Here is a 25,954-nt window from a genome sequence, read left to right on the forward strand (position 1 = left end):
ACTTGCATTGAAAATGTATTTCATAAGAAATTGCGGATTTTCTGATATTCTCCATACTGCAAAAATGATTTTACCAGCACTGGCGGGGCGACATCTCTCGACTTTTCGGTGTAACTACCACACAAATGATGTAATTAATTGTATTCATCTATATTAAAAATATCAAATAGTAATGAACTCGTGCACTTTTTTGCAATTAAAACTGCTTATCAGGAAGATAATGAATAGAAACTAAAATCTCCATACATTTTCAAACGGCTTCATATCAACAATCAATACGAAACTAACGATTTTAAATTGGCTCACTACTTGACTAGCCTATTGGTCCCAAGCAAACGATTAACGTACCCCATTCTAGTCGAAATTCTACTACTACGCAATGTTTGTTTTGATTCGCTATGAAAGTTTGACAGATAAAATGAGGGGTTATTGGTTTTTCCTATGTTTCGAGGGGTGAATCGATTAGCTTGGGACCGAAGAGAGTACCAGAGCTGAGCCAAAAAGTTGAGCACGTTATTTCGGGACCTTCTAGTCTTAGAGTTACCTCTATGTTCATATCACTCTTATAAATAAGTACGGACGATATCACAAATGGCGCAATTATATCCCGTATGGTTAGTACGATAGCCCGAACAGGTGGTTAAGCACTTTTTATGGTTATTTTGTATGCACTGTATTTGTAAAACAACAAAACATGATTAATTAAGAAAAAAAATCGTCAATACAGAAAATACAGATTTTTTAATAGAGTGGATACAGATTTTTTATAAAACCACCTGGCAGCTCTGGCTCTACCTATCAACTCGCGCCGCTGCTTGGTAGAGCAAAAACAAACACCCTACTTCGTTTCGTTTCGTTTTTTCGCAGTTTACAGTTCATGTGAAACGAAATCGATCAGTTTACACCTCCGGTGAAGTGAAAATCTGACAGATACGCTCTCCCGAAACGTCAACTTTTCGCTTAGCTGCTGCTCTTTTCGCGAGCGCCAATCTTTACTTTTCTCAAATTCGAGATTTTTCCCCTGGAAAATCCTGGGAAAACATGAGGCAAATTTACTCATCGCTGAGTTCCTGCACTTTTGGCGATTATGAGTGAACTAAACTCAAATTTGAGTCGTTCTCATTCGCCGTGCTCATTTTATCTGTCAAACTTTCATAGCGAATCAAAAAAAACATTGCGTAGTACTAGAATTTCGACTAGAATAGGGTACGTTAATCGTTTGCTTGGGACCAATAGGCTACTAAAGTGGTGAGCCAATTTAAAATTGTTAGTTTCATATTGATTGTTGGTGTAACTGATCGATTTCGTTTAACATAAACTGTAAACTGCGAAAAATGAAACTGGAAAATGTTCCACAAACATTTTTTCACAACCTTTTTCGCTAGCGAAATTTCATGATTTTTCGCGTGCTTCAGTTTTCGTTTCGCTTCGATCTGTATACTAGGTTTTACAGTTCAAAGCGAAGTGAAAAATTTGCCAATCGCGTTTTTCACGCAGGTGAAAAAAATTAGTATTTTATATGAGGTTTTCGCTTCGCTTCGATCTCTATACAGGTCTTAAGCGAAAAAGATGCGATCCACAACATTAGATTTCGCTGGATCGTATCTGTTTACAGTTCAAAGCGAAGCGAAATATTTGCCAATTGCGTTTTTCACGCAGGTGAAAAATGTAGTATTTTGTATGAGATTTTCGCTTCGCTTCGATCTCTATACAGGCCTTTATCAGAAGCCAGTGGCTACCCGGAAAGTATTGTTCTGCACTTCGATTCGGCTGATAATTGTATCAAGAACTTCCTTGCGCATCAGAGCACCCCATACTACCAAGCACAGACTCGCTTAGAATTCGTTGAACTGTTCTAGGATGATACGGAGCGTGACTAGTGAGTCCTACCTGTTACCACAAAAGGGTCACGTCGATCCTAGTCAGAATAACTTTGCACGTAACCTTGAGAACAATACACACTAATATGGTGCCTCACCAATTGTGGCATATGGTGTGCGTCACTGATGTCACATTTGTGTGTCTAGCATGTTTTGCAGTTAAATTAATCCTGGGATTTTAACGTAGATGATGCCATGATGTTGATGGCTGGTTTGACATTGAAATGTGTAGAAATTGTTCGAGGTGTTCAAACCAGCTGGTTCAGTTGCTTCTCTCCTTCCTTCGAGAAAAGACCCAGAAGGAATTTGCAATGACTTTTCGGAAACGAAAACACCAATTCCCACATAAATAACCATTTAGTTTATTAACGCCAAGTTCCTAAAAATCAAATTCAACAACAAATGTTATCAGCTAAGATCGAATATTTACACGTACGATACAATATTGAAAACTACTCGGTCTGATATTGTGCCGCAAAGTATTTGCTCTGTATATCTTTCCTCTACATACTCTAGTCTAATGCTTCCTCGCCTACTTCATTATTCAATCAATCGAAAGTACATCCTACAAACAGCACGTACCAGTAATTACAAACTCTACCATTCTCGCTGTTTACCGTTATATCTTAACTGTAATTAAATAATTTTGATTGATTACACTTTGGCTCCGATTGTGGTCCTAATAGTTACTGGTAAAATGGAATTCATCGTGATTTTATTTCCTTTTCCGTTTTTTTTTCAATTGATGATGAGTACGATTAAATTATTCAATAATACTAGCTTTTTGCATGCAAACTACGCATCAAATGCGGCCGTGAAGCGTTTCCTTTCTTGGGTTGTAATGTAAAGTAAAATGTGTGTATGTGTGCGCGAAAACTAAAATCTAAACCGAAGAAGCTGTCCTATAATTGCAACAGAAATATCCCTTAAAGCCCGTGGTTGAATAATAGCTATGATCCTTGTGTGTGTGTTGTGTAAATATGCGCTATCGTTGGGAACAAAATAAACTGATTAGTCCTTATTAGGTGCATTACGAAACTAGAAAACTAACTGAAGATTTCTATTTTTGTTTGTTTTTTCGATTGGCTAAAATTTCGTTACTAAAAATAAAATAACTCAATTTGTACTTGTTTGAGATTTTCTCATTGTTCCAATTTTGGTTGAATGGCAAACTACGAAGAACCTTCACTCCTTGATTTTACAGGAAATTACTTACATGCTAAATTTCAGGTGTCGTTTACATGTGCACTGGTCATTTTACATTTCTATTTACGTGTGTTTTGTGTGGAGATTATATGCTTACTACTTTCCATTTTGTGTAAGTGAATCTGCGTGTAGTTTATTACATCTATTAGCTTAGAAGTCAATGATAATCCTATCGGTACTGTTGCATTCGCTGATGTCGGTGTCCATCACAACTCCATCTGAATCGTAGCGCAGTTCGAATTCTTCGATTGGATTATCTTTGGAGGTTGCGATCAGCTTGAACATTACCTCCGACTTGTCCAATGCGGCGTACTTATCCACCTTGGGGAGCATAATATCCGAAAAGTGGAATTTCACATGATCCTTAAAGGAACACTCCGAGCTGTCCGTGTAATCACAATGTTCACAGCTGTAAACCTTTGGTTCTTTGGTTATCTCGGTAATGGCGGTCGTCACCATTGGACTGCTATTCTTGGATCTGGTTGATCTCCGCGGACGAGGTTTACCTTCAGGTTCCGGCGTTTCGGCATGTTCATTGTGGAGTTTTTCGTGGTCCATCTGAACTACCCATAGTTTTTCACTTTCACCGACCTGGACTAGCTTCGAACGTGGATGCTTATTGCTTTCGATGTTCAACTTTTGCAGCTCTTCTGTGCCTCTGTGGTAATTGACTGAATGGACATTCCTGTGGGTCGGTATACCGGACTCGTCGCACGTAGAAAACGAACAAAGGTCACATTTGTACTTTTCCTCTTGCGTATGACGATTCTGGTGGATAACGATTTCACTTTCATCCAAGTATCGAGCCGGACAATAGGCACAGTAGTAGACGATCTTTTCGTCTACATGTATCTTCCCGGTGGGAGTCCCACTGGCAGGTGTTATGCTCACTTCGTCGCGCATTTTCTTCGTCAGGTCTAGGATATCGGCTGGCGTCAATCCAGTAGACTTGGTTTCATTACCCATCACTATGGAAAGTTCGCCGCCTCCTCCGACCGTTTTTGTAGTGGTAGTTGTTCTGGCCTTCGATACAGTATGGCTATTGGATGTAGTCGAGGGAACAGTTCTTTCTGCATGTGTCTTCTGATGCTGAATTAACAGGTGCTTCTTTGTGACGTTATATGAACATATGTTACATTTATACGGATCACCACGTGGTTTGTGGAAAGACTTGTGGTAGGCAAACTGGGTCTTGCTGTCGGTCACGTAGGGACACGCATCACACTGGTACCGTTTCAATCGGGGAGCCACCGGTTCTTCATACGGCTCTTCCGTGGTGGCATCACTGGTTGGGGCACTGTCGGTTTGCATTGGTGTCGGAAATGATGAGGGCGGTTCCATGGAGGATTCGTCCGTCAGATTGATGAACGTCATGGTCATTGGTGAGGTACGCGTTGCTACGGGAGCTATGCTGATACTGTGGACGGCGGTGCTGCTGTTAATGTTTGGGTAGTGGATGATCTCCCGCGATGAAGGGTGAATGATTGGTTCATCCTGGACAATTAGGCTGACTTCGGGGACAAGCTCTATCGGGTGCAGCGTGACCGGCTGTACGGGGATATCCTGTGAAACTGAGTCGAATGATTGAAATGGCTTTCTCACTTTCTTCAAATTGCGTGTATCAGTTACGTTTTGTGACTGTTTTGCGGTGTTGACCATCTCGATGAGCACGTTGCCGTTATGCTTTAAACGGCAGTGCCTCTGTAAAGATACGAGCAGCGTGTAATTAATTATACATTGGAGACGCTGTCAGGTCATGCAATCAAAGATGGAGAAATTATAGCAAGGTAAATAAAGTAAGTGCCACACATTTAACACGACTATCTACATTTGAACTATCTACTGTGCATTACTGTAATGTGCTGTACTTGGGTATGTGTTCCTCAGGCCATTCTTTAGTTTAATTTTCGTGATTTTTTTTTTAAATTCATGTACGATTAGTGTCCCTAATATCGGCCTAAGTGTTCCTAATACTGGGCTCATACATACATTTCGAAGAAAACCATTTTTTGCCAATGTTTTACTAGTAACCAACAATATCCATCTATCTTGTCCAGATGACGCATTGTTCTAATAAATATTTAAAACAGGAGATTTTTTATCGATGGGCAAAATCTTCATATGCATGGGCCAAACATAAGAGCCATTTTACCCATTTCAATACTTTCAGTTCCAGATTTTCCAAAATGGGCCGAACGCCGTTTGGACGGGTGTCATAGAGCCAAATTTTAGAAAGTGATAGACTGAACATCAAAAATTTCTTTTGATTCTCGGACCAATTTTTTTTTATCAAGATAGCGGATTTAAAATAATCTGTCGACTTAAGAAAATGTTCATGATTCTGGGACATACAACTTTTACGAGAGCTTAGAGATTTTTCCAAGTCTGAGAATCCGAGATTTATTTCTCTGACTTCGAGAAATTTTACCACTACTTTGACCAAAAAATGTCAGACTTTTTGGAAAAAATGACGCTTTTGGATATTTTCAGATCCGAAAAATACATCCAAGATTCAGAAAAAATCGAAACTCAGGAGATATGCGAGATCTCGGAAACAGACATTTTGCCAAGACTCTGCATAAAATATATCGAATGTTTTAAGATTTGAAACAATGTCAGATGATGCCAAATTATATTTTTTTCAAGATTCTTGAAAAAAACAAATATCGATGCAATTTTTTTTTTGAGATCCTGAACATCGGCAGGTTTTCACAATTATGAGAAATGGAAAAGATGTAAATTTTAAAAAGTTTTCGAGATATCAGATTTAGAACATTTTTCTACGGGAAATGGCTCTACTGTTGGCCTATGGATCTAAGATTTTTATCTTGATGAACGCGTCATTGGGACGGTACTAATGGATTTTTTGGTCGCTATTGAAAATTTAGTCAATTGCTGAATTTATGTATGGGCCCAAATTAGGGGCGTTAAGGCCGACATTACAACTATTTCCCCTATATTCTAGACTTGGAGGAGTGTTCAAGGTTCTGGGACTAGAGAAATATTGAAGTTGTTGAAGATTCGAGGAACTTGGAAAATGTGTTTTAAAGCATAACGCTTGACGAAAAATAGATGCCAGTTAAAATTTAGGTCTAATGACCTACTTGGTCTTGAAATTCACTCGCCTTACTGGAACTAGCTTTTAAAAAATTACTCAACAACTACGCTATTGGAATTGACACTATACAGTTGAAAGGCAGCAATACTTTTCGTAGCAACCCATGAAAGTTGAGTAAATACGTCTTTTAAGGTGATACTCTAAGGAAGCCTTAGCGTGAAACTTCAAAGGCACAAATTTCAGCTTCCACAAAACATACAAATTTGAAATTGCTACACGAAACGAAAATCAATTATTTAATTCATGTGTTTCACTTATACATTTTTGCCAAAGCATCAGCCTTAAACATTCCATAAGACAAACCACATAGGTCCTATTAGAATGCATAAAAGGTATGTGTGACCGCTTATACATTTCATTTGACACATGATCTTTATTAACTTTTTGCAAGGCGTTTGCTTATTAGTTGACTTATACATTTTATGAATAATCAGCAATGGAAATTTGCCAAAAAGTATAAGGAGATTTCTATCCGTGTACTCTCTGTTTGTAGTAGCACAGCAATCCGTTTTCCAGAAATAAGTGTCCCATAAAATCATCTCCACGAATAAATCCTTTCTCGGAATACATTGTCACGGAAATTGTTTTAGCATAAAATTGCTGTTAACGAAAACTATTTCCCTCTAGAATCTATTTTTTTATTATCAAAATGTGAGTTATTGATTAGATATAATAAATAATCTTACATTTTCCTGTGATAATATTTCCAAAGCCAGGATTTAGAATTATAGTTAGCAGAGTGGTCAATAAGTCTATACTAGGTTTGTTCTCATACTAGCTTTTTTGCTTTTGCTGTAAGTTGCTGTAAGAAAATAATACAGGAATCCCCGATTTGCACGATGGTTGGTGTCGTCTACCTACCGCCATTTCTCAGCAATCTTTCAATCAATTGAGCTGATTTTTTGCATGTGATTAGGGCCAACCACAAACTTGACACTCACAAAAAGTGAGCTCAATTAAAAGACTGTTGAGATATCGCGAATCCTGTATTATTTTCTTACAACAACTGACAACAAAAGCAAAAAAGCAAGTACGGGACCAAACCTACTGTGATTATTTTTTTATGTTCATGTCCATGGGCGTAGCCGGGGGAGCACTCTTGAAAATTTCTGTAAGGCGTCACGGAATTGATAATCTGTTCAAGGTAGTGCTCTTAAAGAATCCAAGTCCCAGTAGTGATATGATTTTCATGTACTCTGAAATTTTCCATCAGTTAAAGAATTTTGTGTTCTGAAGAATTCCGATTTTTTCACGGTTCGTTTATATCGCTTTCGATTTTATTACGAAAAATGTTTTGTGTATATCACATTTTTCATCATTTAACAAATCATTTTTATACCCCGGACAGACTATGGCTTATATCATGTAATATAGGCTGTCTTGCAATGAGCACTCATACATAGGATTTCCAATGAAAACTAGATGTATGAGTGCTCATCGCAAGACAGCCTATATTACATGATATAAGCCACAGTCTGTACGGGGTATTAAACTTATATAAGTTATAGCGGGGTAAATGGGACCGCGGGTAAGTGGGAACGGCCATTTTCAAGTCTGAACGCTGAAATGTGGGTGCGATAAGACAGGAAACTGCATAATATAAGCATAGAGGTAACTCTAAGACTAGAAGGTCCCGAAATAACGTGCTCAACTTTTTGGCTCAGCTCTGGTACTCTCTTTGGTCGCAAGCTAATCGATTCACCCCTCGAAACATAGGAAAAACCAATAACCCCTCATTTTATCTGTCAAACTTTCATAGCGAATCAAAACAAACATTGCGTAGTACTAGAATTTCGATTAGAATGGGGTACGTTAATCGTTTGCTTGGGACCAATAGGCTAGTCAAGTAGTGAGCCAATTTAAAATCGTTAGTTTCGTATTGATTGTTGATATAAGTATGGCATTCAGATTTGAGAATGATCGATCCCACCTGGTCCGATTTGTCCCGGTGTACCTTATGTACCTTATTCGTTAGTGAATGTTTACGATGATTAATTGCTAATTTCTATCAACTTTGAAATTTCTAATTGGACATGAAGCATAACTCAAATAACTGTTTTTAATAACTTTGCTTCTAGTGCCGTGAGGAGTTAACTTGGTATGCCTTAGCGAAGTGTATTAGGGCATCTTTTATTTATCATGTATATCAATTATACGTGATGCATTTTACGGTTTTGCGATTCTTTTTGCCGATGATACCGCATAATGTATCGATAAAATTTTAAAGAGGTCACTTTCCTATTGTAAAATATCCTTATAGAGCAGTTCCAAGCAAAATAGCGAAAGAATAAAAATTTATGAATTGACCTTCTCCGATTCGTATGAAACTTGGCGTAATTCATTGTTATGGGTAATGATTCAGATTTATGCTAATATTAGGCTATTTTATACCATGTTCACATTACAGCGTATATCACGTGATATACGCTGTCTTGCAATGAGCACTCATACATCTAGTTTTCACTGGAAATCATATGTATGAGTGCTCATTGCAAGACAGCCTATATTACGTGATATAGGCTGTAATGTGAACGGGGTATTAGATCTTTTTAAACTTTAAAATGTCGTCCATGAAAGTTTTCAAAACATTTAGCACGGAAATGCCATTTCTGATCTAAATGTCGTCTGAGACAAAATGTTTTATTAAATTTAATTCAAACAAAATAAAAAAAAAATTAAGCCAAAGCTCAAATATCTCAAAATGCTAAAAGTAGAAATATATCAGATTATCTTCTTCGCATTTCAAGAATTTTGCTCATCGCAAATTAGTTTATTGCGTGCTCTCCACTTAGTGTTCCAGATGCACTTCCACAGTTATTATTTGAGAGCTTTCGATGCTTGTACCATTTTTGCATTAGTATAATTGTGTAACAAGTACAATCATACTTTATGCTCAGGGAAATCGAGAAATTTTCCAACCCGAATATTTCCTAGATCGGTTCGGGCATTGTAACCCAGCCACCAACATGGTCTTGCTTTGTAACTAAACCTTTAACAACGAGAGAGCCTATCTGAAAATGTACTAGCCCGATTTTTGGAAAAAAAAAGGTTCAGTAAAAACAGCTTGCTTGTAATGTTCAAATCCAGCATTTAACAAAAAGTTAAAAAAATGACCATAAGTTCTTGTTCTATGATTTTTGACAATTTGAAATTTTCACTAACTTTAAACATTCCAAGAGTTTGCATTTTAAATGAGCTTTATTAAAAAAAAATCAAAATCGAACAAGAACTTTTTGAGATATTTTGGTGCCGTTTCTATGCTACATTTTTTAAAAAAATATCTAATATGCCATCTTGATTTTTTTAAATTTGTTGAAAATAGCTTCGAGCATTTTAATCTCAGGATATTTGAGTGTTTTTAATAAATTATTTTATTTGGTCAGAATTAATTATATGATTTGAGTAGTAGCTATACTGAAGATCCGCGAGATGTCGCCCCTTCAGTGGTAGGAAAATCATTTATGTAGTATGGAGAATATCAGAAAATCCACGATTTGTGACTAAACATGCTTTCACAGAAAGAAATAAATAAACGAGTGTTTACCTTATCACCAAAGTAATGTACTCGTGCAATTTTTGTGCATCTAATACTGCCCATAAAGACGATAATGAATAAAAACTGAAAATTTTCATGCATTTCCAAATGGTTTCCTACCATTCCCATACATTCGAAAGTGACTGGCCCTCTGGATGTGGATGATGTCAAAAACAACAAAACATGATTAATTAAGGCAAAAATGAACCATAAGAAACTTGTTTGTCTAACTTTACAATCAAACCAAAAATGTTGAATAAATTTGAAGACAAGGCTTAGACCATATTTTATATCTTAACTTTAAGCAGACAACACATCAAAAAGACTGACAACTCTTATACCCCGTTTACATTACAGTCTATATCACGTAATATAGGCTGTCTTGCAATGAGCACTCATGCATAGGATTTCCAGTGAAAACTAGATGTATGAGAGCTCATTGCAAGACAGCGTATATCACGTGATATACGTTGTAATGTGAACGGGGTATTAAACTTCCTCATACAAATTTAAAAAGACGGACAAATTCTAATCATCCATCGCTAAAACGATAAGCGAGCCAATCTCAAATGAGAGGTTTGCGTATTTGCTCATATTTATCGAGATCTCAGAAAATTTTATCGGGATTAGAGAGATTTTTTAGGCCCTCATTGTTAAATACTTTACTAGACCTAGCTCATAAAGGTTGAACACGAAAAAATCCCACGAATTTTGAGTAATTTCTTTCAAAATTTCACTAATACCCCGTTCACATTACAGCCTATATCACGTAATATAGGTTGTCTTGCAATGAGCACTCATACATAGGATTTCCAGTGAAAACTAGATGTATGAGTGCTCATTGCAAGACAGCGTATATCACGTAATATACGCTGTAATGTGAACGGGGTATAAGATTGTATAGAATCACAGTAGGCATTGGTTGACAGGATAAGTTCATTTGTTTACATCATGGCTTCACCGGAGCAAGAACGTCGTGATTCGATCCTCGATACGAAAATCTCGGTCTATCCGCTCCTGGCAGTTTTCAATCAAATTCCTGGGCAGGAATTTTATACCACGGTTGAAAGGAAGAGTGCCCCGAAAGAATGTATATTCAAAAAGAAGTCGAAATTCCACCAAAAAGTTCCTTGTCTGGGAAGCAATCTGCAGTTGTGGGCTGAAAAGCGAAACTTTCGTTACCTCTGGGACCATGAACCAGTAAATTTACCAGGAGGAGTGCCTATGGAAGAGACTAATACATTTTCTGGAGCAGCATGAAGTGTAGATTGCCTATTCTGGCCGGAATCAAATTCCACCAAACAGTGGTACATCGAAAATGGCGTCACAATGGTTCTCAAGGAGTTGAGGCACACTGGTCAATTTTGAAGCACATGCTGAAGAAAAATGGCGTAACTGCACTTGACCTGAAGGATTTCAAGTGGAAATGGAATTCGGCAGCCAAACAAGTGAGAACAGGGCTTGTGCTAAAGATGATGGGCCGTGTATGAAGAAAATTTCGAGCAATAGCCTATGGTAAGAAGGAAGACTGAAACAATGGTCTTACAATAAGCATAATACATACCTACTAATGTATAGCTGTTACGTTGAACTATTAAAAATAAAACGTATTTTTAAACCGTGTCCGGATGTTTGTGTATTCAAATATTATGTTTAAATTTGATTACAATTAAATTAATTTTTTGAAGTTTAGTGCAATTTCAATTTTGATGATAAATTGAGAGACCATTATTTCAGCATAACTTTATGTAAATATTTTTTCACTAATTCATCTCAAATAGGAATTTTTCTGGTTAAAAATTTTCTCGACTTCCCTGGGCATAGAGTATGATAGTACTTAGCAAACAATTATACTAATGCAAACGTGGACAGGCATCGAAAGCTCTCAAATAATACAAGTACATCTACATCAATAAGCTTGAAATGTGATGAAGAAGATCGAACGTTTTCCTTTCCAACAATGTATCCAAACCACTGATTTAAACTTGTAAAAACACGGAGAGTTATACGAATGTATGCAGTTTAATCACAAATCGGTTGTAAATATACTGTGGCGAAATTTTCATATCTGGTCATCGCATGAATGCTGAGATTCGTGCCGTCAAATGCGCGAGATGACGCGTCATAATCTATATATCACGTCAATTCATTCAATGTTAGTAATCAAACTAAAAAAAAAATAAAGTCAATACTAGAGATCATCTGACGGAAGGATGGAAATGAACTTTAATGAAAAATAGATCTAGTGATAAACCTACTCAAACGAACGAAATAGTAACTATAAACAAATCACATCTCACGCGCACAAGAAACAAAACACAAATGGTGTAGTAGAATTTTGATCTTGCAAATACCTGGATGACATGCTTCCAATTCGACACCTGATGACAATGACCGCACCGATACGGGGCACTCGGACGCCACGTGTTGGACGCCCCCTTGCCACCCGTTGTGGTAGTGGTAGTGGTAGTACTAGTAGAGGGAGGAGTAGTAGTGGTATTGGTATTGGTAGTACTAGCCGATGCAGAACTAGCGCTTATAGTAGTAGATTTGGTAGTTGTACTAGCAGTGTTTATCGTCCTATTCACCTCACCACCAAACACGACACTAGGTATAGTATTACTGAGAGTATAGGTAGTTCCCAACCGATTGTCATTAGCTACAGCCTGGGTAAAGTTTAATCCGACACCAATTAATGTAGCGTTAGTAGTAAAATGGTTACTATTGTAGCCACCGGCCGAACCGGAAGTCACACTTGGAGTGGTACTAGCACTGGTGGAGGCACCGGTCAAACCACCGATGTTACCGCTATCGCTTCTTGGACTAACAACCGACAGTGGTGATAATGATGTTCTTAGCGGAGATTGTGCATTAAGCGTACTGTTTGTTGCTGTGGTAACGGTTTCGATCGGTTCGCCGTCTTGGTCCTCGCCACAAGGCATCAGATCCAGCTCAGCCTCGGCGTTGTTCGATTTATCTATGGTCATATGGGTGGACTTGATGTGCAGCAGCACTAGCTCACGGAAGGGATTCCTGTGCAAACGGGAGAAATGACATTTAGTGGCTCGTTCTTCTTTTGACCATTCGATAGGGAGGTACTTACTTGAAATTACACTTTTTACATTTGAACGTCACCTTCTGGGGTGATTGCTTAGCATCTTCGGCTGGCAAGGGTTTCGGCATTCCCACGAGGTTTTGCAGCATCTCCGGTTCGAATCTGGCCATCTGGTTCATGGTAGCCAAGTTGAACGCCTGGGCCAATTCCTCGCTGGAGTACATCTTTGCTAAGCTGTTCAAGCTGGCCGGCGATTCTCCAGCTTTGCACATGGCTAGGTAGTCAGCTTGGCTTGTATCGATCATGGACTTTGAGCTCGAGGAACTGTCCTTATAGCTGTTGTCGGTGACTTTCATCAACGTAATATACCGATTGTACTTGGTATAGTTTCTTCGTCCGGTTTCGTCGTTCATCAAGACTCCGGCGTTCTTGTGGCTAGGATCTCGAATCGTCTTCAAGCGAATGTGTTTGGTAATGTCCCAACGCCAGTTCGATCGGTAAGAGCAAAGCGAGCATTCGAAGGGCTTCTTGTTCAGGTGACCCACAATGTGAACGTGAAATCTGGAAGCCGTCGAGGCCCAGAACGAACAATGTGGACACTTGAATACCTTTTTCATAATTGATGTTTGGGTAGTACCATCGTCAATGTTGAGCTTACTCGTTACCTCGCCATACCCGGGAGCAGTTTCCACTCCTAAATACGTGTCGTTCCTACTTATTGCTGACTCGACTGTTTCCGCATCATCCTCATCGTTGGAAAACTGTCCAGATTGCATTTCGCTATCGTTTTCACGAGACTCTTGCTCTTCCATTATCGCCTTATTGTTCTCCAACAGCCTCTTCCAGATGTCTATCGTTAAGCTCTCTGCTGTATACGACTGTAGCTCTGTTTGTCCATTATCTTCGGGTTTCTTTTGCAACAGTAAGGCAAATAGTTCCTCACTGTGACACGTTCGCAAATGCATCGCCAAATCGTCCGTCGTTCTCACCATAATGTGGCAAAAGATGCACTGATGCTGTAGACTCTTATCGCCATTCTGATCTGCCGTCAGATTGATTGGACTTTCATCGTCGATGACGTACGTCTTCCCAGACGTGCTAGCATTTATGGAGTTGTTATTATCACTATCGGCAACGCGACTTTTGATGGTGACCTCTGGGTTTAGATGATACGTCTTACCCACCTCTCCTTGCAGATGCAGCTGACCGATACTGTGTAGAGGTATCAGATCGGGGATGGGACGTACCTTCTTCTTCGGTTTCGTAACCATATCCGCTCCACTTCCCCCACTACCGCTTGCCATAGAAGTAGGAGTGATCGTAAGTTGCTTATTCTTATCCACCAAATTGTGCTGCAACATGGCCAGAACGTCCTGTTAAAACGAAAGAACAATACTCAATGAGTACCTATACGGCGAAATAAAAAAGAGTAGTACGATAAAGACTCACGTTGTTTACCTGACTGCTTGAATCACCACTAGCACTAGCACAGCCGAGCGACGAGCTTCCACCGTTATCAGTGAAGATATTTATGTTTGATGAGCCCTTTAGCTGCGATAACTGTTGTGCCTGGTCGGCCAGTGTTAGGCCGGGTTTGAAGTTGGCTACAAGAAGAAGGAAAACGTTTTCGTGTGTTAGAAAATGGTGCAACTCTTGAGCTTAGTCGTCACACTGTTGACTGATTAAATATTGCGTGTTGTATTTGTCGTTGTCTTGGAATGTTCACCTTGGAATGGCTTTTGAACGGCAGGAATGACTGGTCAATTTCGCGAAATTGATAAAACACAGGATGTAGAGAGATATGATTTCAATTGTTAAACCTGAATCTATTCCTCATAAAAAAAGGAACTTATTAGTATCATATAGTTCAGCTCAGAGCGCTGTATCGCATAGAAATTAAACACCTTATATGCCTCAAGTTTGATATTCTGGAAAACATGTGATGTGGAGACGCGTGTCTCTTAATTCAGCGTTTGATGCAGACTTTGCCTTGTCATATAGAATACAAAAAGGAATTATGCGGACATCGCCAAAACTCCTTCATACAGAAACCGTTCAAATAAAGATACTTAGTTGTAGCATTGAAAATTGCTCCAATGTTCCTTGAATTGTTTTTTTTTGTCTTTACATCATGAAAATGTTCTCAGTTCCATAAACTTCTTCCAAGTTCCATAATTATTTTTTCGAAGTTATCTGAATTTGACCAAGATCTCAGAACATTTATGACCTTCTCCAAGCTTCAGGAAAGACCTTGAACCTTCTTTACAAATTTGAACTTCTACGAAGTCCCTTAAACCCTGAAGTTTTTAAAAGTTCCCTGAATTTTCACGGAATTAAAGTTCAATAAACTTTAACAAAGTGCCCCGAAGTTACTTAAAATTAAGTAAAGTTTATTATACTTCAACGAAGTTTCCCTAACTCGTACAAGGTTCCCGATTCTACAAAGTACCATGATTTTTTTTAAAGGTTCTCAGAAGCTTTCATCGAAGATTTCAGAATTCATTTTAAATTTATCGAGTTTCTACAATGATCACTGTACAAAATCCTTGAAGTTTTGAATAGACTTTTGAAGTTAAAAAAATATCTGAGCTTCATCGAATTTCCCCTTCTACAGAATTTGATTAATTTCTCTAAAGTTCGTATGTTTTTGAGAAGGTTTGATGAAGTTATATAAAACTTGCTGAAGTTAGTCTAGTTTATAGGGTGTCCCAGAAAGTATAAACACATTTTAAACTCACCGTCAATTCTACCCCGATGAAGTTTATCAGCTGTTCTTCTACGTGTGTTGTTGTTTACTTATTGCTCAACAAGTTTGTGTGCACAAAAACGCACTTATGAGGGTGTCGCTAAGTCGGTGGCCTCTCGTTAAGTAAGTACTACATAAACATCCCAGACAACCAGAAGTCGTATAACAATGTACAGACAGTATCGTAAATTGCTACAGTATAAGTCAAAATCGCATATAAGAATGGCATACCTAGCATTATGTTTAAGTTTAATCGTATAGAATGCCAATTTCCGACCTATATGCGATGACTCATTTTTTGTACGTATAAGCCATTTATTTGCATTCTATACAAATTGTTTGTTTGTATATATGTTTGTATATCACGAAAACAACTTTGAATATACGTGCATTTTGTTGTCTGGGATCTCCTTCCCTTTCCCTAGTCATGGTAAAGATGGGCGTGGCCGGGAATAGCGACAGTCATGCTTCTGGTATTCTTATTTAGATTGGAATCAATGTTTACTCCCCAGCATTATTCTTGAAAGTAGTCTGACTGAAAATTTCAAAAGAGTCGTGAGTGTCGCTAGTATCCAATCTACGAAGTATATCATATCAACGCTAACGCCAACGCTATCAAGTTTGTGTTTGTATTCCGTCTAACCCCCACTGGCCGGCAGTGTTATTATGAAAGAACTCTCTCTACAATGCCGCATTTATGGTCATTGTAGACAGCTTTAGTCCGGGAGTTAGGAGGTGATAGCTCTAACGCTAGCAAGTTTGTGTGCACAAAGTGTAGTTTTTTTTAGATCAAATAGCTCGTATATTATGTTTTCGTCGCAATTTTCCAAATTTTATCTGAAGATGATTTGTCAGCTTTGAAAATCGATAAGTTTTTTGAAGAATAGTTTTTCTTTTTATGGTCGAAAGAAGGTTTTTTTCCAAGTGCATTTATGACCGGTAATCCGATTACAAGTAGAGTCCGATTCGAAAAAGAAATTAGAATCCAATTTTGTGCAAGATTAGCTTGTGAGACCACCGAAGTTCCGCTTTATTCAACCAGTTTTACCACTATTTGATCCGGAAAACAACCAGCCAAATGGAGTGGCTGTTCGGTAAGGAAATGTCTCCGGACGAAATGATGTGCAAGAACCAGCGGGCTCTGAATAAAGCGATGCGGGATTTTGATCGGGAGAAGATGAAAATGGAACAGCAGAAAAAGAAGATCATCGCCGACATAAAAAAGCTGGCCAAAGAAAATCAGATGGATGCGGCCAAGATTATGGCTAAAGATCTGGTCCGGACGCGACGGACTAAACATAACCACGAGCAATGACGAGGAACTGCATCCCAAACCCCATGATAAACAAGGAGCGGATGGATGCATCATCCAACGAAACTTTTAAGCGCAAAATAATCATTACCAACATAGGAGAAAATTCGGTAAGATCCTTCAATATTGTACAAATATTTACACATTACACACAACTACACATAGTAACTCGGAACGTTTGGTACGGTATGTCCACGCATCCTTCCACCCCTGTAGATTCAAGTAATGTTCCCATTCATTTCCATGAATCATCTTTGCGGCAAATACAACGCAGTAGGTCTGGCCGTATTGATGTTTATATCATACCTCAGATATGCTGTAAACATCAATTAGACAAGAAAAATGATTAGACCTCATCTAACCTAATCTTTTTCCAGGATGCTTTATCGTACTGGCTGCGTTTGTATTAGACTAGATTAGATTAGATTAGATTAGATTAGACAAAGTGCAGCTTTTTTTTTTAGAAAATCATCAAATGCTAACAAAGCTAACGCAATCCCAAGAAAAGCGCAAACAGATCGTGCACAAATGGTGCACTATTCCCAACCTATCAGTAAGGAAGTTGGTGAAAATGGAGGAAATAAGTATCGGAGCAGTCCAAACCGCCATCCGGAAGATCGGTGCAGAAGTTACCTTCAAGAACACATCGAAATCTTGCCGTAAACCGGGACCGGTGGACCGAAAAGTGAACCAGAAGATCACCAAACTTTCGTCAATAGTAAAAGTGCCTCTGTTCTAGATTTGGCCAAAAAACTGAGAACGTTCATACGCGAAATTTTGCAGCTACACTGCAAATGCTCCGGTAAAACGAAGCTTATTCCAAGGCTGGTTTCGCTAAGTTCACATTACTCAGCAATTCAAGTCATCAGGAAACTATTTTCATAAGCTACAAACTATATCAATGTTTCCTTGCGCTGAACTAAACATTCTCAGATTATATCCAACTTGGTAAGGACGAAAAAGTTAATGTTCTCGATACTTTCATACAGATACAGAAGGTGAAAATTAACATGTATTGTAAGATTTTTCCGGTTAATAATTTTGTTTGTTTAGATTAGGTAATTGATTATAACTAAATTATTCAAAAACTCAGAAAATACGTATTTGTCTAATAAGCATGAAGAAATTTCCGAAAAATAAATAACGGTTGACTTTTCACTCAGATTTTAATACCTCCTGTTTCTGTGTCGATCTTAAATTTACAATACAAACTGGTTCAATTCTGACAGTTTAAATTGGTTCGAAAATCATTACGTCTTCGTCAGACCTATACGGCGAATGAGAATAGTCACTAAAAGTGCTGAAACTCAGCGATGAGCAAATTTGCCTCCTATTTTCCTGTGGACAACCTCAAAAATCTACCGGAAAATGAGGAAAATTGACATAAACTTTACTCATTCTAGAAGTAGTACCAATAGACTGAATGAATCCAATCTTTGCTTTTCTCATATTCAGGAATTTTTTCCTGGAAAAAACCTGGAAAAACATGAGATTAATTTATTCATCGCTGAGTTCCTGCACTTTATGTGATTTATGAGTAAACTAAACTCAAATTTGGGTCGTTTTCATTCGCCGTGAAGGTTATAACTATTAAGTCTGGCAAGTGTTTAAGCTAATTTAGGAGATTTACAAGCCTTGTCAAGCATCACGATCATTTAGTTTATAGATTTTTAGGTTTTAAGCGTTTTTAGTGTTTCAAGCAGTGCTGCGTGCTGTCCACAATGTGAATTGACATAAGATATTGGTCAAGCACTGAATTTCACTTCCGACACTGATATTCTTCGAAAGCATAATATCAGGCGGTACAGCTTTGATATTATTATCCATATAAATATCACTAGGGGAAAGTTGAAAATCTCTATAACTATCAACTATTTTGTATAACCGTTGCTTGTTTTAATATAACTGATGTATTTACAATAGATCGGTACTCGATAAACTGGCCTATACAAGAAATATTTGCGGAAGAACTTTGAATATCAGTGGTCCTTTTACGACGTCAATGTCATTTGCACACTGACATTGAGGCGAATGATATTGAATATTTGCGGAAGAACTTTGAATATCAGTGGTCCTTTTACGACGTCAATGTCATTTGCACACTGACATTGAGGCGAATGATATTGATATTCTAACTGTTCTAACCACTGACATCAGGTGGCTAGTGATATTCAGCATTTTGTAGGTATTGATATTGATATTTTGCAGCACTGGTTTCAAGGTCATAACTTCCTTATAATTTGATTTGTAAAAAGGACACCACTTTTAAGACCCTTCACCTACTTTTGGTTGGCGTGTGTCAATCGCACCACCAGTTGATTAGTGTTGGGTATAGCTGAAAAAGGTATTAAATGTTATTATGAATAACAATACAATAGAGAAAGCCATTTGACCTAACCTTTTACCCATAATAGCAGTGAAAAGCTTATTCAAACAAATACTATACTACCTGCTTATAATTCCATATCAGTCCCATATGGAAAAAGTAGGCATTGAGAAAATGGGAGTTGAAGTTAAGAAGTGCAATTTCCATGTAAATATTAAAACAATTATAGTAAATTAATCGATAATTTTGTCAAGTTAAAATCAGTTGCAATTAAGCTTGAATGTTTTGTTATATCAGCAAAAATATGACAATTCGATTAGCAGAACTTTAACTTCATCTATGGACGATTGAATTTTAGGATGGGACTAATATGCGATTATTTTGCTTGATGGGAAAAACTGACTCGATGTTGTTTTCACATTTTTCATGATCAAAGTCCGTAGTTTTATCACGTAATATGGAAATAGATTCCAATTAATAATGGACAGCGTTGTTATCTCAAAATTGACGAAAATTTACATGGGACTGACATGCGATTATAAGCAGTATAGTAACAATTCAACAAGAGACTCACGTGTAAGGTACATTGGATTGTCCCCGGCAGTCTCACTTGCCGCACTGCTTCCTGCCGCACCGCGCAGCATCTTGCTCAGCTGATCGAAATAGTTAGCTCTACTTTGACTGTAAAAATCACTATCCGTTATATTGGTATTCATTTTGAATTTATTTTTCTTGAAATACTCTTTTCGAAACGTTCCACGTCTTCGCGAACTAAACGGTGTCTTGATTCCGTCCGTCGAGCCGTGCACCATCTTCATGTGGCGCACCAGCTTCTGATAGTGGCGCGAGGCATACAGGCATCGCTTGCATTCGTTGATAATAATCTTCTCACCGTGAACATCTCGCAGATGAGTTAAATACTTTCGTGGGTTTTGGGTAAAGTACGTACAATTACTACACGAATAGTTTCGCTTAATCTTACACTGGGGCAACTGATGCTCTGTACTGTCACCGGTTTCACTGGTAGAACTCTTCTGGGCACTGTCTTCCAAAATCAGGCCAAATTTACTGAGATCCTCTTCCCTGGGATAGATTTCCGCCAGGGATTGATTCGACGCCGATGACGATTGGTGCTGGACGTCCTTGCTGGACGCTACCGACGATGGGGAGTCGGTTTGGTTGAGAATCACTTCGTCGCCACTGACCACACGCCGCACGATCAATTTGTCGCCATCACGTTGGACCATTGATGGCGCATCCATATTTCAGGATTGTCGGTGGGGTACTGCTTTGGCGCGTCCTGTGAAGGGGAAAGTGGAAAATATTGCATTATTACTGGGACTGTCTGGATCGTTGTTCATGGGTTGCTAATGATTTGGTATATTCTGTTTTTACGAGATTTTAAAATTTAGGATTTTTTTTTTAAGTTGATCACATGATCAAAAATATGGGTGAAAAATGATACGTAAAAACAGAATAGAGTATGTGTTTTTATTGTCTGAGTATGTGTAAGTATTGCAGATTTTGCACCTCACTAGACTCCTGCACTGGAAATAAGCACACAGTAACATTTTTGCACTGAAAATAATATTTAAATTGCACTTCTTAAAGTTTTTTAGAGTGTTAAATTATTAGTGTAGCTTGTCAATACTATTGCTGAACTGCTACGGCTTTCAAATAAGTAAATTTTAAATTTTGCAGTCTGTGCGAAAATATTACTGTGCAATTATATTTTGCATAGGAGTCTAAAGTGATGCAAATTACGCAATAGTAAGATACGAATTTAAACGCAAAATAATGTTTAAACGCATCCGAGAGCAGTAGTAGCTTGGGGCATCACATTGAAATATTTCAAAACAGTCATGTATTTCCATATTACTCGAAATGTGTCTAGGATTGATTTAAAAGAGGCCCCTTCGTAATCCATAATCCATGTTAAAAATAATAATAATTCTAGAACTACATATGTTTCGATTACCCATGATGAAAATATCATTCAGCGATCAAGGCTTGAAAAAAAAAAATCAACTACATTAGACTGATTCAAAAATTCACAATAAAGGAGAGTCGATAAATGGCCGAATTTTGTGTAATCAAGAAAAGAATTTATCATAGAATTCCGCATTTTATAGCGATAAGGGGCTATCCACAAACAACATGGACAGATATTGATTTCAGACCCCTGAAACAATCATCATCAATCAAGGAAACAAGGCAATCATCTATATAATTTTTATAAACCCTACTACCCCCTAAACTGTCCACGTGTTATATGGACAGATCTTAAAGTTTTATCAAGGAGAATCATGTTTTTTTTTATGTTTAAAAAGTGTTTTTCGTTGAATGTCTGTATGAAACATATTGGAATTTTTCCAGATAATGAGACACATATTGAAATCACCGAAATGAACCAACGTATTAACCAAATGCCTTTTATTGCATTCTGAAATAAAAGAAAAATCCTATCAAATGCACAAAAACAAATTTATATCTAGATGAAGTATCACTAATGAAATATTTTGTATGCATGATTGTCCAACCATTTTTAATAATTGTACTGACAAAAACTATGGTGATGATGGATTTTCAATTTTGACTTGATTGTAAAGTCTCGAACGCGCAAAAATTGGTCAACTTGAAATTGGTGAAATTCTGTTAAAAATGCAGAAAAAAAACCTGAAATGCTGCATTTGGAAGTTGAGTATATACAATGGTTGCTAAAGGGTGTCCACGATGAAATTGCCACACTATGAAATTGCTCTAACTTTTTAACCGTTGGGTAGAATTTAATGAAAATTTGGGTGGATTTAGTTCATAGTGCATTATTTACATCCTGCAAGTTTTAAAGTCCTGTGATCAAAACTCGCGGAAATGGAGTCGAAAGAACAGCTCGTGCGTGATAAAATCTTGCGCATTCATCACGAGAACAAGGATCTCTCGCATCGTTCCATCGCTAAAACGTTGGGAATCGCGAATTCCACGGTGTCGCGAGTGATTAAGCGGTTCGAGGAACGGTTGACCACCGATCGGAAGCCCAGAAGTGAAGGAAAAAGTATTCCGTACAACACCAAAAATCACAACCGCGTAGTTGGGGCCTTCAACCGAAATCCGAACGCCTCCGTTAGGGATGTGGCTAAGAAGCTGCACCTAAGCCGAAGTTTTGTCCAGAAGGCCAAAACTAAGGCTGGGCTTCGATCGTTCAAGGTACAAAAGGCACCTAATCGCGACGAGAAGCAGAACAAGTCCGCCAAAACCCGTGCCAGGAAGTTGTACCTCAACATGCTGACGAAAGTTGAATGCTGCATCATGGACGACGAAACATATGTGAAGGCCGACTTCAAACAGATCCCCGGCAACCTGTTTTTCACGGCCAAGGATAAGTTCAGCGTTTCGGAGCATGTCCGCACTCAGAAGATGTCCAAATTTGCGAAGAAATTCCTGGTTTGGCAAGCCATCTGCACGTGCGGGAAGCGGAGTGCACCTTTCGTGACCCAGGACACGATGAACGGACAGGTGTACATAAAAGAGTGCCTCCAGAAGCGGCTGCTTCCTCTCCTGAAGGCCCACAACGTCCCAACAATCTTCTGGCCGGATTTGGCCTCATGCCACTACTCCAAGGACGTGCTGAAGTGGTATGCGGACAATAAGGTCAATTTCGTGCCGAAAATGTTCAACCCTCCCAACACTCCGGAGCTCCGCCCCATCGAGAAGTACTGGGCGATTATGAAGCAGCACCTTCTTAAACGACCTAAGGTAGTGAAGACAGTCGAGGAACTGAAGAAAGTATGGGTTTACATGCAAAAAACGGTTGATTCACATGTTGTGCAGAATCTTATGGCCGGGGTTAAGGCCAAGGTGCGGGCATTTGCGTATGGACTGTAAATAAAATACGAGTAAAATGGTAAAATGAAGTTTAATCCCTGAAAATTTGATGGCAATCGGATGAAAACTCGAATTTTGCGAATCAATTTTGTGTGTGGCAATTTCATCGTGGACACCCTTTATGATGAGTTTTCACCGTTTGCAGTTTTCAGCGTGCAGCAGCGTGTCAAAATTTTGCTCGCGCTGCAAGATAATCCGACGTTCTTACACGCCAAGTTTGCAAAATTGCTGGATGTGACCAAATCAACCGTGACAAACGTTTTAAAAGTGTTCGGGGAGCGTCTGTCGACCGCCAGGAAGCCTGGAAGCGGCGGCAATTGTAATCCAGACGTGGCAGCGACGACGAAGAAGGTGGCTGTGAAATATAAGCAGAATCCTAACCTCTCCATCCGGGACGTCGCTGGCAAGCTCAATTTCTCCCATACTACTATGTAGTGGGCCAAGAAACGAGCCGGGTTGTCGACGTTTAAGAAGGTGAAGGTGGTGAACCAAGATTACAAGCTGTATACGAATCTGCTCACAAAGTTCGACTGTGTCGTCATGGACGACGAAACTTATGTGAAGGCGGATTTCAAGCAACTTGCGGGACAGGAGTTTTATTTTAGATCTACGTCCAGGAGTGCCTGGAAAAGCGGCTGCTATCATTCCTAAAGCAACATAATAGACCTGTGCTGTTCTGGCCGGACTTGGCTAGCTGCCACTATGGGAAAAAGGCAATCGAGTGGTACGATGCGAAAAACGGGGTTGTGGTACCCAAAGACCACACCCCAGCCCCCCCCCCCCCCCCCCAACAGCCCAAAACTCCGCCCTATCGAACGGTATTGGGCCTTGGTCAATCGGAATCTCAAAAAAACTAATAAATCCCTTGTAAACGAGCAGCAGTTTAAATCTAACTGGCGTTCGCCGGCGAATAAGGTCGATGAGACCACTGGGCAAAATTTAATGGAAGGGTTTAAGCGGAAGGCACGGAAGTTCGGATTTGGCAAACCAAAAGAATAAACTAACATTTTTTCCTTTTAATATATGAATTGAACTACCAAAAGAAAAATAAGAAGATTTTTGTGATATGAATTTTGACTGAAAGAAACAATTTTTTCGTTGACCAATTTTTGCGCGTTCCAGTCTTCAGCAGGTTATAAAGTTATGCTGTGTAGTCTAGAATGGTTTGAGCCTTGCGCACATGTTTTAGATTTTAAGGACTACATTTCACATAAGATACACAATATGTAACTTTGAAGCTTATATGAAGATGCATTGAATCAGTAATATTAACATTTCTGGCTGAACATCTGGATTTTCCATGAAAATCCTGACAATGCTGAAAATTATAAAAACATCGTATTTGCTGAGTTGCTATTGTAAATGAATGCTTTGTTGGATTATGCTTGAAGTCTTAATCACTGGGAGTATTAGAGAATATACGAGTTGGATATATAGCTGGAATAAGAGGTGGATGACTAAACCTTTTTAACATGTGACTATGAAACTATAATAAAATTTAGAGGGAATTTAAATGTGTTACTATACCCGGTTCGATTTTGTTTGCTGATCTTAAACTTAATTATCTTAAACCTAAATGACCCAGCTCAAGCCGTTGTTGAAGAAAGTGATGGGACCATTATCAGCATTATCGTCATTGATCCTCATTAAATTTATAGCACGTTTAACTAAAAACATGTTTTCGTAATATCTATATAAATGTTTACAAACAGGCTGACTAAGAACCATGTTCTCGACTCTCTCTGTCGTTAATAACTTCACTGCATTCATATTACGGGCTATTTTTTCTATATGAATGATGAAGTATTATTAAGAGTATTGGGCGATAAGAACAGCTGAACATGTTTTTGAAGCCAAGTTATTAACGAAAGAGAGAGTCGATGATGAGATCGATCAATGTAGATTGGTCTATTTGAAAAATGACGCGAGAATACTATTAGGTTTATAAAGTTGTTTATAACTACATATATCAAAAATTAAATTTAAAAACACCAAGAATTCAAATCAACCTGCTAATTAAAAATCATCATTCCACCGATAGTATTGAAACGATACCATGGGGAATCCTTTCCTTTCCTACATTTACAGTCATAACATACATCTTATTACGAAAAGAAGTCACGAAAACAGTAGAAGTGCTTACTCGTCATTAGGGATCTACAAAAAAATCTTGGTGATCATGAAGTAAAACTGTTTGGAAAATCTTGTTTTTTGTTCAGAGAGTTAAACTACTGCATTGATTGATTCGAAGTTTGGAATATCTCCTGATCTGTAGTTGGTATATTCCTGTTTACTGTGCGGGTCATGCAAGACAACCACATTTAATCGAATGATCAGCTAGTTGCCTCGACACGTTCCCAGTTAGGTATGATGTGGTGGTTTAGCAGACCAAATCTCACAGGGCTGTAAACAACCACTATCAAGAAATATTGATCTGCGCCTATACAATGCACTACAACTGCAAAGCAGATGCTTCAAGGTTTCGCTTTGACGGCCCATGTTCTTCAAATGATATCTGCACGGACAGTGAAATGAATCATAAATCAGTCAAGATTTTTCATATTACTTGAGTGCTCGAGTTGCCAAATGTTGCCACGAGTATGGTCAATGTATATATAGTATTGATTCCATAGATAAGCGGAGGCACAAAACAGTTTTTTTACTACCATGAAAAACAAATGATCTTACTGGCTCCGGTGAAAAATGTTCATCATAGGGCTCTTCAATGTGCAGTTTTGTTTTGTTGCAAGCGCAAAAGTTCAAAATGAAGTGCAAAGGAAATCTTTGCAACAATCAATCGAGGAGTGGTTTGCGTAATATTTCCTTCTTCCATTTTACGCGAAATAAATCGGAATGTGGAGGGTGGAAAGCGTTTTGTGCTCATAATATTACAA

General features: G+C 38.4%; 1 protein-coding gene across 5 annotated transcripts in view; it reads right to left on the reverse strand.

The window, feature by feature from the left end:
• Nucleotides 1–2,226: 2,226 nt before the first annotated feature.
• The window catches only part of LOC135713978 (uncharacterized), a 58,333-nt gene continuing 34,605 nt past the window's right edge, over nt 2,227–25,954 (reverse strand). For 3 of the 5 annotated variants that reach the window (XM_065237214.1, XM_065237215.1, XM_065237216.1), the window contains exons 2-6: nt 19,753–20,478; nt 14,244–14,398; nt 12,843–14,167; nt 12,094–12,772; nt 2,227–4,787 (exon numbers count right to left, since the gene is read on the reverse strand). In XM_065237214.1, the coding sequence (XP_065093286.1) occupies nt 3,237–4,787; nt 12,094–12,772; nt 12,843–14,167; nt 14,244–14,398; nt 19,753–20,440 (4,398 nt within the window). In that variant the 5' untranslated portion in view covers nt 20,441–20,478 and the 3' untranslated portion in view covers nt 2,227–3,236. The remainder of the gene's footprint in view (nt 4,788–12,093; nt 12,773–12,842; nt 14,168–14,243; nt 14,399–19,752; nt 20,479–25,954) is intronic. The other 2 variants (XM_065237218.1, XM_065237217.1) reach the window with 2 other exon arrangements.

The sequence above is a fragment of the Ochlerotatus camptorhynchus genome, unplaced genomic scaffold (assembly GCF_037179485.1).
Source record: "Ochlerotatus camptorhynchus isolate MF236.1 unplaced genomic scaffold, CSIRO-AGI_Acam_v1.1 ptg000598l, whole genome shotgun sequence".
Classification (NCBI taxonomy): domain Eukaryota; kingdom Metazoa; phylum Arthropoda; class Insecta; order Diptera; family Culicidae; genus Ochlerotatus; species Ochlerotatus camptorhynchus.